Here is a 15,179-nt window from a genome sequence, read left to right as displayed (position 1 = left end):
ATTTTATTATATATATATTTGCTCCAAGTTAATGTTATTTCTTTGGTATTTGTTTCAGAATTTTTAACCACACCACACACATAATTTTTACTATCCTCAATCGTTTCTTTATGAGACTTACTGGTTAATACAACAGAATGAGGGCAAACTTTCTTACATATACTGTATCCTTGCAAATCCAAAATTCTTTCACTAATATCTTTTATTAATTGTAATCTCATGCTAGTTAATTCTGATTGTTCATCTGGAAGAAATGTTAGGCAAATATTTTCATTTATAGATGCGTTTCTTCCAAACGATGGTCCTTTTTGAATGACAGAATTTATAATAGTTTTCATAACAGATGGTCTTTCCAGAAATAGACAAATCCGTTCGTTTTGTAAAGTACATTTTGTTATCTTTAAATTCCAAGTATTACTAGCTAAAATGAGTGATTGAAAGACCTAAACACAATAATTACTATACTATTATTTAAACATGAAAAAAAAATTTATTGAAATAGGTTATGTCGTACTTTAATATATATTTTATTTTCACTCCATTTTTTACCTTTTCATTAGTATTAATCTTTTCCACTTGTTCTAATTCAGTGTTTCCAGTGTGTGCACAATGTTGCAAAATATTGGTACAGTTTTCATTACAATCTAACTTATCAACTAAAATGGTCTTCCATAATTTGAGGCTAGGTAAAAAATACAAGTCTCCGTTTATAAACAACTTTTCATTATTAACTCTGATAATTGATTGATCTTTATACTCAAATCCCGTTAAATGAAAAAATATATGATCAATAAGTGTTGAAATAGAATTATTTGATATATTTTCCATGGGGAAGTAATTCTTGTTAAATGTCCGAGTTATTTTTTCCACAATTAAGGTTATGTTTTCCTTTTTTTGCTTGCTTGTTAAAAATCAAAGACATAAAGTTTACAAATGTTTAGTTTGAATAGCTTTTTTATTAGAGATATTAAGTTGATCATAAAAGATCTTTATGTCAAATATTACTACTAAGGTGTTTATTACTAGTTTATATATATATATATATATATATATATATATATATATATATATACACACACACACACATGTTTATGCACATATATACACGCGCGCGCACACACATACATATATATGTGTATATATATATATACATAGTGTTATATACATAAATGCCGGATTAATATATATATATATGTGTATATAATATAATACAAATTGATCTCAGAAATGATATTTTATCTGAGCATAATTAAAATAATACAACAACAATAATACATCCATTAGTAAAACATTAACGACTAAAATTTGTTCATTTTATATTAGGTATCACATAGAATGATGATATTTGACATATGCTATTGCGGCAAGTCCCTTACAAAATTCTTCTGTAACTACAACACTTTCGAGCAATGTATTTTCCTTCTCCCTGTAATATCATCAAAATATTGTTGCCATTGCTTTTTATTATTTAAAAAAGTAAATTTAACTTAATACTTACACATCGTGGATACAGTCATCTAATAATCTCTCTCTTGTTTCTTTTAATTTTTGTTTAGATTCTGCGGTCTTTGGTATTTCATTAACTAGCTGCTTGATTACTTTCTGGAGACAAGTAAATAGACTTTTTGTGCCAGGCACTAGCGGTAGAAGAGGATTTAATAAAAATTCATGCAAGTATGGATGCGGTAAGAGTGTTAATCTAGATATTACAACTGTAAGTTGCAAGTTAATTTCATATCTTTGCTTAGACATATTGCAAACTTTATCGAAGAGCATAGTTAAAAAAGGTCCCATGTAAAACCGTGTAGCACCATGATCAGCTTCTGGTCTGGAATCAGAACTAGCAGAGTCGTCATGCGTTACTGCTTCCAAAGGCCATGCCATTAAAAAACAATCCCTTAATACAGTAGAATACTGTTTTTCCAGAACAACCATGCATCTTTCGTAACTATTGATATCAGGATCGGTTTGAAGATAGCGTGGTACCAACGATAAGAAGCTAAAGCAAAATTATTTTCTAATAAGGTATCAAAGTGCATATTGAAACATTCTAGAACAAAATTATTAGCCCTCACCAATTGACAATCCTATGAATATTACTCGGAGCCAAAGTTCTACTGTGACTTTGTTCATAAGAAAGATCTAATGTACTTTTCTTTTCTCTTTCTCTTTCATCTTCTTCATCGCTCCAGGATGTAATGGCACTGTCCGCGGCCGTATTATCGTAATATCCTCGACTAGTCAAATACATCAATGCAAGACAATGGAGGGTATGTTCATTTCTTTTATCTATAACTTCTTCGAACAATTTCAACGTTTCTACCGTCAGTTCGTCGCTATCCGTGTAACAATTATTTATTAATCTATACAAAACTGGTGAGGTACAAACGTTTGGAATTTCTGGATGCCTATTGTGTCCGACAAGCCAATAGCTCACCTCTAAGAATTTCCAAAATGTCCTTTTGTATTTTTTCTTTTTAGAAATAAATAATCATTTTATGTTACAAAGACGCATATATACCTGTAAACAATGTAGAGGATGCAAGCTCTTTCAAGCATTTAGTAATCAACGCAGTTACGAGAATAACTTGATGATCGGCTAAAGCAGGTGTAACTATTTTTTCGAAGAAATTTATTCTAATGTGCTTCGCCAATACATCAGCTACATCCGTAGATGCTTCTCTTATAAGCTGATTACAATAATCAAACCACATGTAAAAAGCTGCGACCTGTCGACAACCAGGGAACTTTTTTTCTTTCGTCCATAAAGGTGAATCCAAACCCCACGTCACGTCGACAACATCGATCTCATTTGGATCTACGTGAGCTGGTACAGCATTAAAAAGATTCTCTAAACGGTTAGTTATAATCATCGATAAATCGCTTTGTGCTACCATTTGAGCAAAGGTGATATCTTCGAGCGAAGCTAAGACCATTATACCTTCGCAGGCTCTCACTCTAACCGTGTTGTCCTAGAATGAAAGGAAAGAGAAAAAAAAAGAAAAAAAAAAAAAAAAAAAAAAAAAAAGAAAAAAAAAAGATCGTTAAAAGAAATCTCATTGTAAATAAAACAAAGTAAAGTGAAATAAACACGATTATTTACAGCACTGTTTACGTAGCTCATAAGAGCTTCCAATAAAAGGCATTTTGATTTCGCTGGTATTCGCGATGGTATCAAAAGACTTCGTCCGCAATTATTCTCTATTGGATTATTTGTCTTGTCACAGGTATTGCAATCCTCGGTAAGTCTCAAATCTTTCATACTTTGTAAACACGTTTCTATCTCGGTTACGGGATTGTCAAGTTCATCGCAAAGCTTATCCGTAATATTTGAATTGTTTTGTTTATCATCTGGCAGGTTCATAGTCAAAGTCGAATTACAACAGGCATTTTGTGTGAGCGGACTCGAGGATTGGGATATATTCTCCGTATCTTTGGAAGAAGTAGATGCGTTCGAGCGTGTGGAAGTGTTAGGTGGTAGGTCAATCTTGATACAACTTATATTAGAACATAAAGACTTTCGTCTATTGTTTTCAGGATTCAATAAATTCGGATTTACCAATGCAATTGCCTGTGTATTCAATGGTTCGAATAAAGGATTAGAATTATTCTTTTTTCTATTTGGAACGTAAGTAACCTTCTCGACTTCCAATCTTTCTGAATTTGAACGATTCGAGCCATTTGGCTTTTGTAACATTGGTACGTCATTTATTATATTCGTCACGTGCGGATACTTGCAGACTAAGAAACAGAGCGTTAAGAGAAATTGAATCTCTTCGGTTTCAATTGGAGACGGCGTGTTTCCATTGCAGATTACGATTAGACGTTGTATAGGTGCATAGATTGAGGTGTGATGTAACAAAGGATATTTTGATCGACCAAGTAATTTTCTTAGAAATGAAAGACAAACCACTCTCATACCAGGTGGTGTCTCAGCTGTTGCCAATGAAGCTAACAGATCCAAAAGTTTGTGCTGTAATAAGTACTCCAAACATGGCCCAGGATCATTTCCATCTTTTTCCTCTTCCAATAAAATCTCAAGTAATCTATCGAGATGCCTGGGTATACTGGTCGTTTGTATCGGAACTTTACAATCGTTCAAATGATTTATATAAAAGTTCATAAGTTGTTTCCAGTGGTATGTGAAGTCTTGTAGCGGCGTGGCCGGTGGTGCTATCTTAAAATCAGACGTGATTGAAAGTTTAATAGTGTGAAACATTAGCCATATATATATATATATATATATATATACACATACGAAATACATATATATATGTACACATACGAAACTAGATGTTATACGCATACTATGTATATATATATATATATATCACATCGTTCAAGAAGATATACATGAGTACTAAATTACATAACGAGAAAATAGGAATCTACAATTTCAATGTCGCATTACGGTATTACGTTACAATCAATCGATACAAATAAGATATTTATAGATCAATATCATTAATAAAAATTATTAAATTCTTATTTGAAATTTATTAAACGATAAATTAAAATGAAAAGTTTATGATTTTATTTCTTAGGAAAAAAAAGAAAAAAAGAAAGAAAAAATAGACGTATAAGAGAAATAAATATGACACGTGCGGCTATAGGGAATACAATCAGAGGCCGGCAGAGAGAAAGAGACCTTGAAGAGCGTATGCGCGATAAACTATGAAGGGACGATCGATGAATAATATTGTGAAGGTGGAAACATTTTCAATATTTTTCTTTTGCAAACGAACGTAAAGACATTTCGTCGTATTGTTAAAATATTTGGAGATAACGCAAAGGACATGGTCACATAGCGAGAGAAATAAAAGAAGAGAAAAGAAAAGAAATAAGAAGGAAACGATTATGACAATTATCAATTATCACTCACCACGTCTATAGCATTTTTTAAGGCGACGTGTATGCCGCTAATCATTGTTCTACTTTGCCGAGGATCTTGTCGGAATGTAGATCGATCGTATCAGAGGCGCTGCTGAACCAATACCAGCATTATTTTCTCGTGATCTCGCGAAACACAACATTCTCTATCGCTTGTCAAACCGCAATGTGTGCGTCTCTCTCTCTCTCTCCCTAATGTTTGCCCGTACGAGTACTCAACGAGTCTGTACTCTGAAGCTTTGACATACGTTAGTTCGACTTTTCGACGGTAGAGGTAGCGACGAGGTAACGTTAAGATAAAATACATATATATATATATACAAACAGATGATGTATAATATGCATATACTGTCAGACATCTATAAGAACGCTTTTAATACCGATGGAAAAAAAAATAAAGAACGATTAGCACGAATTAGTATATTTATTGACGTTAATTTTGATGTAAACACGTCGCGAAAATATTATCTTATTTATTCTTTCTAAGTCAAAGGAAGAGATATTTTTTTTTTTTTTTTTTTTTTATTAAAATAACGAAAGCGTTATAATTTAAGATTTTTTTTATTTCGTAATTTCAAGTGTACAAGTCAACAACATCTAATATCGTTAAGTTAATTGTAAAAAAAAGAAAAAAAAAGAAAGAAAGAAACGTTTATTCTCGAGATCGAGGCGTCTTTTCTTATTTCCATGATGTATTACATACAACGGATGAGCCCGCGCGCTTCGAGTAATATTTTAAGAATGAAGTTGCCATTATTTTCAATTCTTTTATTTATTCATTTATTCATTTATTTTTTCATTTAATTTTTTTTTCTCATCGTCGGCAGTAATCGATTGCGTCTTGATCGAAACATTTAATTATACAATTAAATAAATTTCAATTGGTTTCATTCGAATATCTCGAAACGATCAAATATAATAATAAAAAATTACGTTTTTTTTATTTTTTTTATTTTTTTTTTTTTTATTTTCAGATATAATTACTTCGTCGCTACAATTTCTCAAACTATTATAAAGTTTTTAAAAGTGTATACGCTCATTGCGTACGACTTATGATTATTTATTCACGTAATTTAAACGTAATCTATAAAGTCTCACTCCTTCGTTTTATTCAAAAATAATTGAAAATGATCGATTTTTATATTCGATTGTTAAATACTCACCGACTTAAGCCTTCGTAAACGTCGTAGCATTGTATCTATATAGTCGAAGAAGAATGGAATGAGGATTGGAAGAACTAACGATGTTCGGTATAGAGAAATTGAAGGAAAGCAAGAAAAGGAAGATAAAAATAAAAATTTTAAATAAAATATATCTTCAACGATAACGACAGTCACTGAAAAGTACTGCTTTTATGTAAGTAAGTCATTTTGTTATATTCGATCTTATCACTGTCTATTCTATTACGTCTTATCGTACCAACGATAAGAACGTACGATGAATACAGTATACCAAACCAAATTTATGGTTTTTTTTTCTCTCTTCTTTTCTTTCCTTTCTTTTTTCTTTTTTTTTTCTTTTCTTTTTCTTTTTTTTAAATTCTTGTCCTTTCTCGACGATCTTTCGTGAAAACAATTTCGGCCTTTGGATTCACTACGTCACTTTTAATTTCTAATTAATTCACTCGTGAATTTATTTAATATTCTCCGACTTTTCTTTTTTTCCCTTTTTTCTTTTTCCTTATTTTTTTCCTTCCTTATCTCATTCCGTTTATTAACTAACGTCGATTACGTCGAATACCGCTGTAAGTGTCTACTAACGTAGAAACATTTCTATTTTACTTCTAACATTTCTGCATACTCCACGAAGTTGAGTACTATTGAATGATTGCTATCTTCTCTCTCTCTCTCTCTCTCTCTCTCTCTCCCCCTCTTTGTCACTCTATCTTTCTCTTTCTTCTTCTATCGTGTTAGCAGAGCAATACACTCGTGAAAACAAAATTATTCATTATCAAAATTTCGATTTTAAATCGAGAGAATTTTTATATATATATATATATAGATATTTTTTTTTTTATATCGATGTCATCGTTTTCGCCAAAAAAAAAAAAATTTGCCTTAAATCAAACACGAGAGAAAAAGTCAATTGAGTGGATCAAAAGATAAACAAAAAAAAAAAAAAAAAAAGAAAAAAAAAGAAAAAAGAAAAGAAATAAGAAAAAAAAAAGAGAGAAGCGTCGAAACAATACGAAGTTAAATATTTGTTAATACCTTTTTGTTTGTGTTCTTTACTAATATCTTTTATCGGATGCTCGTACAGCCTCAAAAGAGAGAACAAAAATATGGATCGTGTCTTCGTGGAGATCGGACGATATGAATCATCACATTTCGAACGTTAAAATTTTAACGAACGATGTTGATTTAAAAATGCGAGCTCTACGAAAGCACAATCGTGTGTGTCTAAATATAATAATCTAATATTCTAAAAATATATATTTCAAACGACGCAAACTTTGTTAGCTATTCCATTTTTAACACACATTCTTCTTAGGATAATTTTTTCATTTTCACTTCCTCGTTTTCTCTATCGTTGGTTTTTCTATATATCTATTTCTTTTTTGTTTTTATCGACTATCGGACGTTTCGATCGTCCTGCAAAACAATTAGAAAGAGAGAGAGAGAGAAAAAAACAAAAAAGTTCTTTGATTATTTCTCTCTCTCTCTCTCTCTCTCTCTCTCTTTCTCTCTCTCTCTCTCTCCCTCCCTCTCACTTCTTCCTCATCTTCATCTTTATCTTCGTCTTTTTCGTCTACGTGTCTTTTTCTCCTTAATAAATTATACCGCGTCTGATTTTCCACTAATAACATTATTTATTTATTTATTTATTTATACAATCCTCGGCTAGCCCCTTTGGCAGTAAAACGATTTTGAGTTTTGTCGTGAGAATTACATATAAAGCAAATCTTCTTTTCTTCTTCTTTTTTTCTTTTTTTTTTTTGGTTATCTTTCTTTTTTCTTTTTCACTTCTTCGTATCAAAATATACGATTAATAGATGTATTTTAGAAATTTTCTTGCGTTGTATCTTTTCTTTTTTTATTTTTTTATTTTTTTTTGTTTTTTTTTCTTTTTTCTTTTCTTTTTTTTATTCAGATATCCAAGGGTGCCGATGAATATATTTTAGTGTTTAGATCTCTTATTCTCTTCTATCAGAAGAGTTCTCTCGCCGTTTCTTTCATTAAACTAACTCGAAGGTCCCTATATATATATATATATATATATATATATATATATATATATATATATATATATATATATATATATATATATATATATATACATGTATGTCTATATGTTTGTCTTTGTTGATACGCGCGCCTCTTAACAATAAGTTAATGATAAAAGATCCGTATAATGTGTATGCGAGTGTATTCGTGTGCGTGTGTATGTTGTGTACGTAAAATCGAGGTCATAAGTAGAGGTTCGTTTTTTGTTTGTTTGTTTGTTTTTTTTTTCTTTTCTTTTCTTTTCTTTTCTTTATAAACTAATTATTTCTCACGGGGTAGCCCTCGCCATTTATGGCTGACAAGCTAGGCTACTTTTGTGCTCTATGTACAAGACATTTTTTCGTCTCTATCTATCTATCTATCTCTCTCACTCTCTCTTTCTCTCTCTCTCTCTCTCTCTCTCTCTCTCTCTCTCTCTCTTTTTCACTCTTTCTGTCTTCATGTGCATTCATTCATGTGTGGTGTCCGTCCCCACTTGTGTAAGTCCGTGTACATTAAATATGTTTTCCTCTTCTTCTTTATATATTAAGTGTGCTGCTCCGAGTATCAGCTCGTGTAAAATCGTTATCATTACTTTGTATAATTTGATGTATTCTAAGTAGTTGATGTGGCACAGTCAACGTTTTCAATGTTTTTGCGAAGCTACCGCGGCAACAAGCGCGGCACCACGACCACTTCCATCTTCTGAGAGCATTAAATCGAACTGTTGAAATAAATTTTTAACAATTACGATCTATATTACGATCTACACACATATATGTAATATAAATATAAATGTAAAATATAGAAACATATATAACATATATACACATATATTCATTATATTATTACTTTTATTATATTATGTTATATTTATTATACTTGTATTATATCATATTCAGTAACACATATATATATATATATTTTTTTCTTTTTATATTTTATATTATTATAAGATATATGTATATATTATTATTTTATTTCTTTTTTTTCACAGACTCACCCGACAACTCGTTAATTCACTGATCTTTGCCGTCATGAGATCGTGAAAGTGCGGATGAAATCTGTAAACCGAACCGTCGATACCAACGGTGACATGGTCTTCTTCCATTTTATTTAAAAGTGCAGCGATGCCAGCACTAGCAAGATGAGCTGCTCTCCTCGAAACGATCGAGCAAACGTACCTAACGTTCTCACAGTCCTGGTCAGAAACGTTACGCTGACCTAATTCCATTAAAATATCACGACAATTCGTGTATTTGCCTTTGGGATCACTGGAAGTATTAAATCATCATTAAAAAAAAAAAAAAAAAAAAAAAAAAAAGAAAAAAAACGAAACGAGAAGATAGATAAATAGATAGATAGATAAAGAGAAAGAGAGACAGAGATCAAACTGACTTTTCTATTTCGGATACGTATTTTGTGAAGAATTTTCCACGCTTTTTGAGATCACTTGAACATTTGCCACCAAAGATTAGACCCTCGTTGACAAGCTTCTCAAGTACAAGCCTCGTCAGTTCGCCCATGTACATGCCCGATATCATTTTTTCAAATAATTGTTTTCCTGGATTGATCGAACTATTGTCGATCGAACGGTCAAATTCTGTAAGAACAAAGTCGAGGGTCCCATGTTCACCAAAAGCGCCCCATTCCGTGTTGATCAGCATATGTGACTTTTCCTGATCGTAATTTCCGGGGATCGCACACTCTACCTTCTTCGTTTTCTCTACGTAACAAGCATTGGTTCCTGTTCCTGTTTAAATGAGAAACAAAAAAAAAAAAAAAAAAAAAAAAGAAAAAGGGAGAGAAAGAAAAAGATAATTTATCGAGGATTTGTCTCAAGGGATTTGATAATTTGAATATTTGAATTTGTTTTTTTTTTAAAACGTACCAACGATCAAGCCAATACGACAATTTCTATTCTTCCAAGCACAGGACATTAAGGTACCAGTAGTATCGTTCAAGATGGCACAAACATCGATCTTGACGTCCTGTAGAGTTTAAACATCCTGTAATTTTGTATAAAATTGTAACGACTGTAATCGAATTCTTGTTATGATCAAGAATCGTTGAAATAATCGCAATACGATGATATAAGGTGTTTCATATTTCAGATAGATTCGATGAACAACGTTAATTGACAAATGATGATGTAGAGAAAGAAAGGAAAAGGTAAAGAAGAAAATATCTAATAATATCGTACGTCTCTTTTTCTAATGGCTTCCTCCAATAAAGCGACTACGTCTTCGCCAATAACTCCGCTACAATTAAAGCCCTTTGTCCATCTTACAAGATACCCTTTTGTTAAACCATGCTGGGATAATGGAAAACTAAAGGTAAAACCGAGTGGTAATACTTCATCTTGTAGATTTAAATCTTTCACGAACAAGGCTAGACACTGTGCGATATGATCGAATAGTTGAGTACCAGTACCCAACATAAGACTCTGTGGTATTGCGTAGATTTTACTCTTCATGTCGAAGCTCATGCCGTCCAGTGTTATCAATAGAACACGAAAGTTGGTACCACCCAAATCCAATGCCAAAAAGTGACCTTTTTCTGTTAAATAAAAAAGAAAAAAAAAGAAAAGGGATATAACAATTGAACGTTGTTTTCCATCACATTTTTATTTGTAACTTGTTATTATTGTATTTTTTTTTTTCTTAGGTTATCATTGTACAACGAAAAGAGCCTGTTACCTGTGCCATTTGGAAGATCCTGTACGTATGTGGTAAAACATTTCACAATGGCATCATCGTGACCAGACTTTGAGAGCCCTTTATTAATCTCTTCCAAGAGCCTTGCCATAACCATTTTGAGTTGATCGTTGGAGAGAACCAGGTCCTTGCAGGCATCTCGTATCTTAGATAAGAAAACAGCAAAGTTAAATACAACATTCTAATTAGCTCATTATTTACAGATGAACGAATCAACATTCGACGATTAATATTCTTCAAACGACCTTCGACGAATTTTTCTATTATCCATTATTATTTTTACTAGAAAGATCTCTCCTCTACTCGAGAAAAAAAGAAATATGAAATATCCTATTGCGTAATTCTGCTTCGTCATGGTTATTTATAACGAAAGTAACGAAGAGCGATTTACCTTTTCAATCGTTCGACCAATACAGAATATTTTTGGATATGCTCGAGACGACTTTTTCATTGATATAAAATTTCGAAGTTTAAGTACGAGTTTAATGCGTTAATTAATTCATCGGAATGAATTTTATATAAATATGTATCCAATGTTCGAGCGAATAATTCACCATATTATGGAATATTTCGATATAACGTCAAATCATTAACAGGTGTCTCGAGTAATATTATCAAAATTGTTCAGATAGAAAATTTTACAATTGAAAATTTCATTCGATGTGATCGAAATGATAATAAAATTTATTTCATTTTATTTATTTACTTATTTCTTTTATCGTTCATTTTTCGATTAAAATATTGAATATTTCTCATTTTAATCTCTCTTTCATTGGAAATATTTGAATCACGTGACATTTGGCGCGCTACTCCGGTCACGTGATACTCGCCGCAAATCTCAAATTTCCCGGGAAATCAAGACTTCCGGAGTCTTAACAACACCCTCCTTGGAGGGTTTAAACATCGATCTCTTTCTGACGTTGTTGGCACACCCTTGAGCCAGCCAATAAAACCGTTCATGAATGGGTTATACAGAGAAGGACGATACACGATATACTTTTGTCTCTCTTTCTTTCTCTCTCTCTCGAATACTATATAATACTTATACGCTCGTAGCTCAATACAACGTGTAAAGGCCAATGCACACATTAATTCGCATAATGAATGTGCGGCATAACGCTTTAGAATCATCCAGTTAAGGATCGATCATTATCATTGTCGCACGCAATTTACGTAAGATTAATCACATTTAAACGATAAATGTCTCTATCTACGTCTCATATTAATTCATAGTTGACCGATAGAAAAGTTCATAAATTAAACAAGAACTTATATATATATATGAGTTCAATATCGCATGATTTTTTTTCTTTATCCAGAATACTTGTCATTGACATTAAGAAATGATAACGTGTTTCAAATCGCTCTTACGTCGTAACATAATATTTGATAATTTTATCATGACATTATATAGTTTTATGGTGACATTAGATGGAATACATTGACCCTCATAAATTCGAGTTACAACAAATTTAATGGGGTCATTGATAATCCAACCAAGAAATCGTGATAACAATTAAATAGATTGTATTAGTGACTTTCGTCGAGATACAAATATTTGTTTTTAATTAATTAATATGATATTAACCTTTATACATCTATTATTATAATCGTATTACTTTCCGTCAATGGACTTTGCTCGACGCAAAAGTTGTATTCGTCATTCAGAGATATTCTCGAATTTAGTTCCGATTAATAAATTCCTGTGGTTCTTCCAAAAAAAAAAAAAAAAAAAAAAAAAAAAAACTTCAAAGACAGAATAAAACGTGCTATTTATTATTTATTACTTATGCAAAGCCGATAATCACTCCTTTTGATTATACGTTTCATTAAACAAATTCGATTTTTTTTTCATTCATTTAGGCACGATTATAATCGCTTATAATCTCGATTTAATACCATCTAATATTAAAGTTTAATAAACGATTATTTTCGATACTATTTCAGATATTTCACAATTCTTTTGAATTTTAATGTTTCGTACCAATATTTAAACGTGCATGTGCGTATGTGTTCATATCTACTTCGAACATTTTGACTAGGCCGATTTAAAATAAATAAAGTCACGATAATTCATAATTAATTTTGATTCAGTCTGATTTCCGATATCAGAATGGCTACACTTAAAAAAAAAAATTTTTTTTAATATTATTTTAACGTAACGTAAAAAATGTAATACGCAACATAAAGAATTCGGACTTTTCATAGAAATATTTAAAATGGTGATAATTGTAATAATGAATTTTTTTTGAAATTTCTTTATGGAGACGATAAATGGAATTTAATTAAAAATTGGAATTTATAAAATTTACCAAAGACCTTTATCTATTTTTAAGTTTGCTATATTAAAATTTATATATATATATATATATATAACTATACACATACGTACACACACAAAATATATTTCTATATATATTCACTTTCGTGCACGTGTATATATACATAAGAAGATGTAACAAATTTTGAAAAATTTATTTTTCAAAGTCAAATGAATGAATGAATTGATATAAAAATTTATATAAAAAAATAAAAAATTCACGACATGTATATATATATATATATATATATATATATATATATATATATATATATATCAAGCATTCCAACGCTTAACAAATTTATAACAAATTGTATATATAAATGGAAAATATAAAAAAAATTGTGTAACTATATTTAAAATAGTATTAGTAATTAACGTAACCAACATTGGCAGTGGGCATTGCGAAAAACACGAAGCCCTTGATTGGAATAGAACTTTTCTAGTCCTCGTTGCTTTTCAATTTACAATTTATAAACGATAATATTTATATGATCTTCAATAAAATCAATACGTTTAAATTATCCTTTGAGTATTATCATGACGATATATATATGACGATAAATTTTATTAATCAATATAATTTTATATTCATAGATGATATATATTCAACTACGTTAAATATTAAACAAATCAGGTAGAATTAAAATAGTTCTATTTCATTCACCAAAAAGGTCCAAATTATGCGTACGAATTGAGAAAATTTCCACGCTCTCGTCGATGGACTTAGCCAAAAGGATTATGTAATCGTTACCGTCGTAATTGTCGTCGTCAAAAAGAATTCATTGTTAATTGTTCGGCCTTCGAGTACCGAATCATCGCACCTAACAAGAAAGAAGAACGACGAGTGTATGAATATACATATTCAACCGATATAACACGTTTTGCTTCTAATAACAATAACAATAACAATAACAATCATAGATAGAGAGAGAGAGAGAGAGAGAGAGATAAAAGAATGACGTGTAAGGAATGACTTTAAAAGAACGACTCCGAAAATGATAAGTTTAAATAACAAGTATGTCAGTTTTAATGACTTTAACATCTGAATATTTACATTTTTTCGTTTTTCTTTCTCTCTTTTTTTTTTTTTTTTTTTTTTTTTTTGAATCAATAACAGATATTAACTCGAAAATATCATAATCGACATTTATGCTTCCTCGTCGATTTTTCTAGAGAAGATTCACGATGATAAAGAAGAATAATTAAGATTTCTGCGTAATAAACCGAGGAATGTGAATGAGTGAGAGAGAGAGAGAGAGAGAGAGAGAGAGAGAAAAATAAAGAAAAAAAAAGAGAGAAAAAGATAGAGAACAGTTGGTTATATCCCAACGTGCCAACATACCAAATGTGTGTGTTCTCTTTATCGATTGTCTCTCCTTCATCTCTCTCTCTCTCTCTCTCTCTCTCTCTCTCTATCTTTCTTTCCCTTTTTTCACACAACCACATTATTTCTCTCTCTCTCTCTCTCTCTCTCTCTCTCTCTCTCTCTCTTTCTCTCTTTTTCTCTTTCTATCACACTCTCTATATCTTCCTTTCTAACTCCTCACCTCTTGCTGGATCGGGTCGTTGGAAGATAAGGTGGAAGTCTTCATAGCTCTCCCTTCGTCGCCCAAGGACGAGCTACCCTCGAGGAACTTCGTGTTTGCCGATTTAATGTAAAACGATTTAAATATTAATAACAATCTTCCGCCGTTGCTTTTGATCTTGACGAGATGATTATTAATGCCGACAGACGACCAATATTTAATGTCTTTCTTATTCTATCTTTCACTTCGTCGATGGAACGATGACGATGAAAAATTTTAACGAAGAAATTTGAAAAACGAACTACTTGTATATACGTACGATCCGAAATGAGGGAGAGGGGGGAGCAAAAAAAAAAGGGATTTGAAAAATTCTCTCGACACTTTTTCTTCTTTTTTTTTTTTTTTTTTTTTTTTTTTTCGTTGTCCCCTTGCTTTCTCTTGACTCTGCCTTCTCTCTATCTCTCTCTCTCTCTATATATATATATATTTATTTATTTATATATATATATATATAGATATA

At 31.1% G+C, this 15,179-nt stretch overlaps 3 protein-coding genes and 1 long non-coding RNA gene across 11 annotated transcripts in view; 1 reads left to right on the top strand and 3 right to left on the bottom strand.

Moving 5' to 3' along the window:
• The window catches only part of LOC118443300 (DALR anticodon-binding domain-containing protein 3), a 1,992-nt gene extending 956 nt beyond the window's left edge, over nt 1–1,036 (bottom strand). The window contains exons 1-2 of the mRNA XM_035870048.2: nt 550–1,036; nt 1–443 (exon numbers count right to left, since the gene is read on the bottom strand). The exon at nt 1–443 is cut by the window's left edge and continues 188 nt beyond it. Of these exons, the coding sequence (XP_035725941.1) occupies nt 1–443; nt 550–828 (722 nt within the window). The 5' untranslated portion in view covers nt 829–1,036. The remainder of the gene's footprint in view (nt 444–549) is intronic.
• The window catches only part of LOC118443335 (uncharacterized), a 6,218-nt gene extending 3,676 nt beyond the window's left edge, over nt 1–2,542 (top strand). For 2 of the 3 annotated variants that reach the window (XR_014981782.1, XR_014981781.1), the window contains exons 2-5: nt 1,557–1,685; nt 1,927–2,025; nt 2,193–2,270; nt 2,482–2,542. This is a non-coding gene — a long non-coding RNA (uncharacterized LOC118443335). Of the gene's footprint in view, nt 1–1,343; nt 1,477–1,556; nt 1,686–1,926; nt 2,026–2,192; nt 2,271–2,481 lie in introns of those variants that run through there. The other variant, XR_014981783.1, reaches the window with a different exon arrangement.
• On the bottom strand, nt 1,216–6,355 carry LOC118443235 (FHF complex subunit HOOK interacting protein 2A). Of its 2 annotated transcripts, none has more exons than XM_035869893.2 (6): nt 6,054–6,355; nt 3,104–4,177; nt 2,522–2,972; nt 2,076–2,439; nt 1,499–1,999; nt 1,216–1,426 (listed from the first exon to the last, which is right to left on the bottom strand). In XM_035869893.2, exons 1-6 carry the CDS (start codon nt 6,081–6,083, stop codon nt 1,327–1,329), a joined length of 2,520 nt encoding a protein of 839 aa, XP_035725786.1. In that variant the 5' UTR covers nt 6,084–6,355; the 3' UTR covers nt 1,216–1,326. The 2 variants fall into 2 exon arrangements, with proteins under 2 accessions (XP_035725786.1, XP_035725778.1); XM_035869885.2 differs by lacking the exon at nt 6,054–6,355 and adding an exon at nt 4,883–5,205.
• A 143-nt stretch (nt 6,356–6,498) lies between these two features.
• Hex-A (Hexokinase A) overlaps nt 6,499–15,179 on the bottom strand; it is a 26,278-nt gene continuing 17,597 nt past the window's right edge. For 3 of the 5 annotated variants that reach the window (XM_035870016.2, XM_035870034.2, XM_085654934.1), the window contains exons 2-7: nt 10,793–10,955; nt 10,297–10,652; nt 9,985–10,084; nt 9,492–9,846; nt 9,097–9,367; nt 6,499–8,817 (exon numbers count right to left, since the gene is read on the bottom strand). In XM_035870016.2, coding sequence (XP_035725909.1) covers nt 8,740–8,817; nt 9,097–9,367; nt 9,492–9,846; nt 9,985–10,084; nt 10,297–10,652; nt 10,793–10,955 — 1,323 coding nt within the window. In that variant the 3' untranslated portion in view covers nt 6,499–8,739. Of the gene's footprint in view, nt 8,818–9,096; nt 9,368–9,491; nt 9,847–9,984; nt 10,085–10,296; nt 10,653–10,792; nt 10,956–11,201; nt 11,277–14,680; nt 15,072–15,179 lie in introns of those variants that run through there. The other 2 variants (XM_035870026.2, XM_085654933.1) reach the window with 2 other exon arrangements.

The sequence above is a fragment of the Vespa mandarinia genome, chromosome 2 (genome assembly GCF_050613455.1).
Source record: "Vespa mandarinia isolate Hongniang chromosome 2, ASM5061345v1, whole genome shotgun sequence".
Classification (NCBI taxonomy): Eukaryota; Metazoa; Arthropoda; class Insecta; order Hymenoptera; family Vespidae; genus Vespa; species Vespa mandarinia.
The sequence above is the reverse complement of the archived record's forward strand: the minus strand, read 5'-3'. Positions and strand labels throughout refer to the sequence as shown.

Coding starts and splice junctions, on each gene's coding strand:
- LOC118443235 (XM_035869885.2), bottom strand. CDS start 4,927: ATGATTAGCGGCATACACGTCGCCTTAAAAAATGCTATAGACGTG. Junction 2,973..3,103: donor TGAGCTACGTAAACAGTGCT/GTAAATAATCGT, acceptor CTTTCATTCTAG/GACAACACGGTTAGAGTGAG. Junction 2,440..2,521: donor ATCCTCTACATTGTTTACAG/GTATATATGCGT, acceptor GGAAATTCTTAG/AGGTGAGCTATTGGCTTGTC.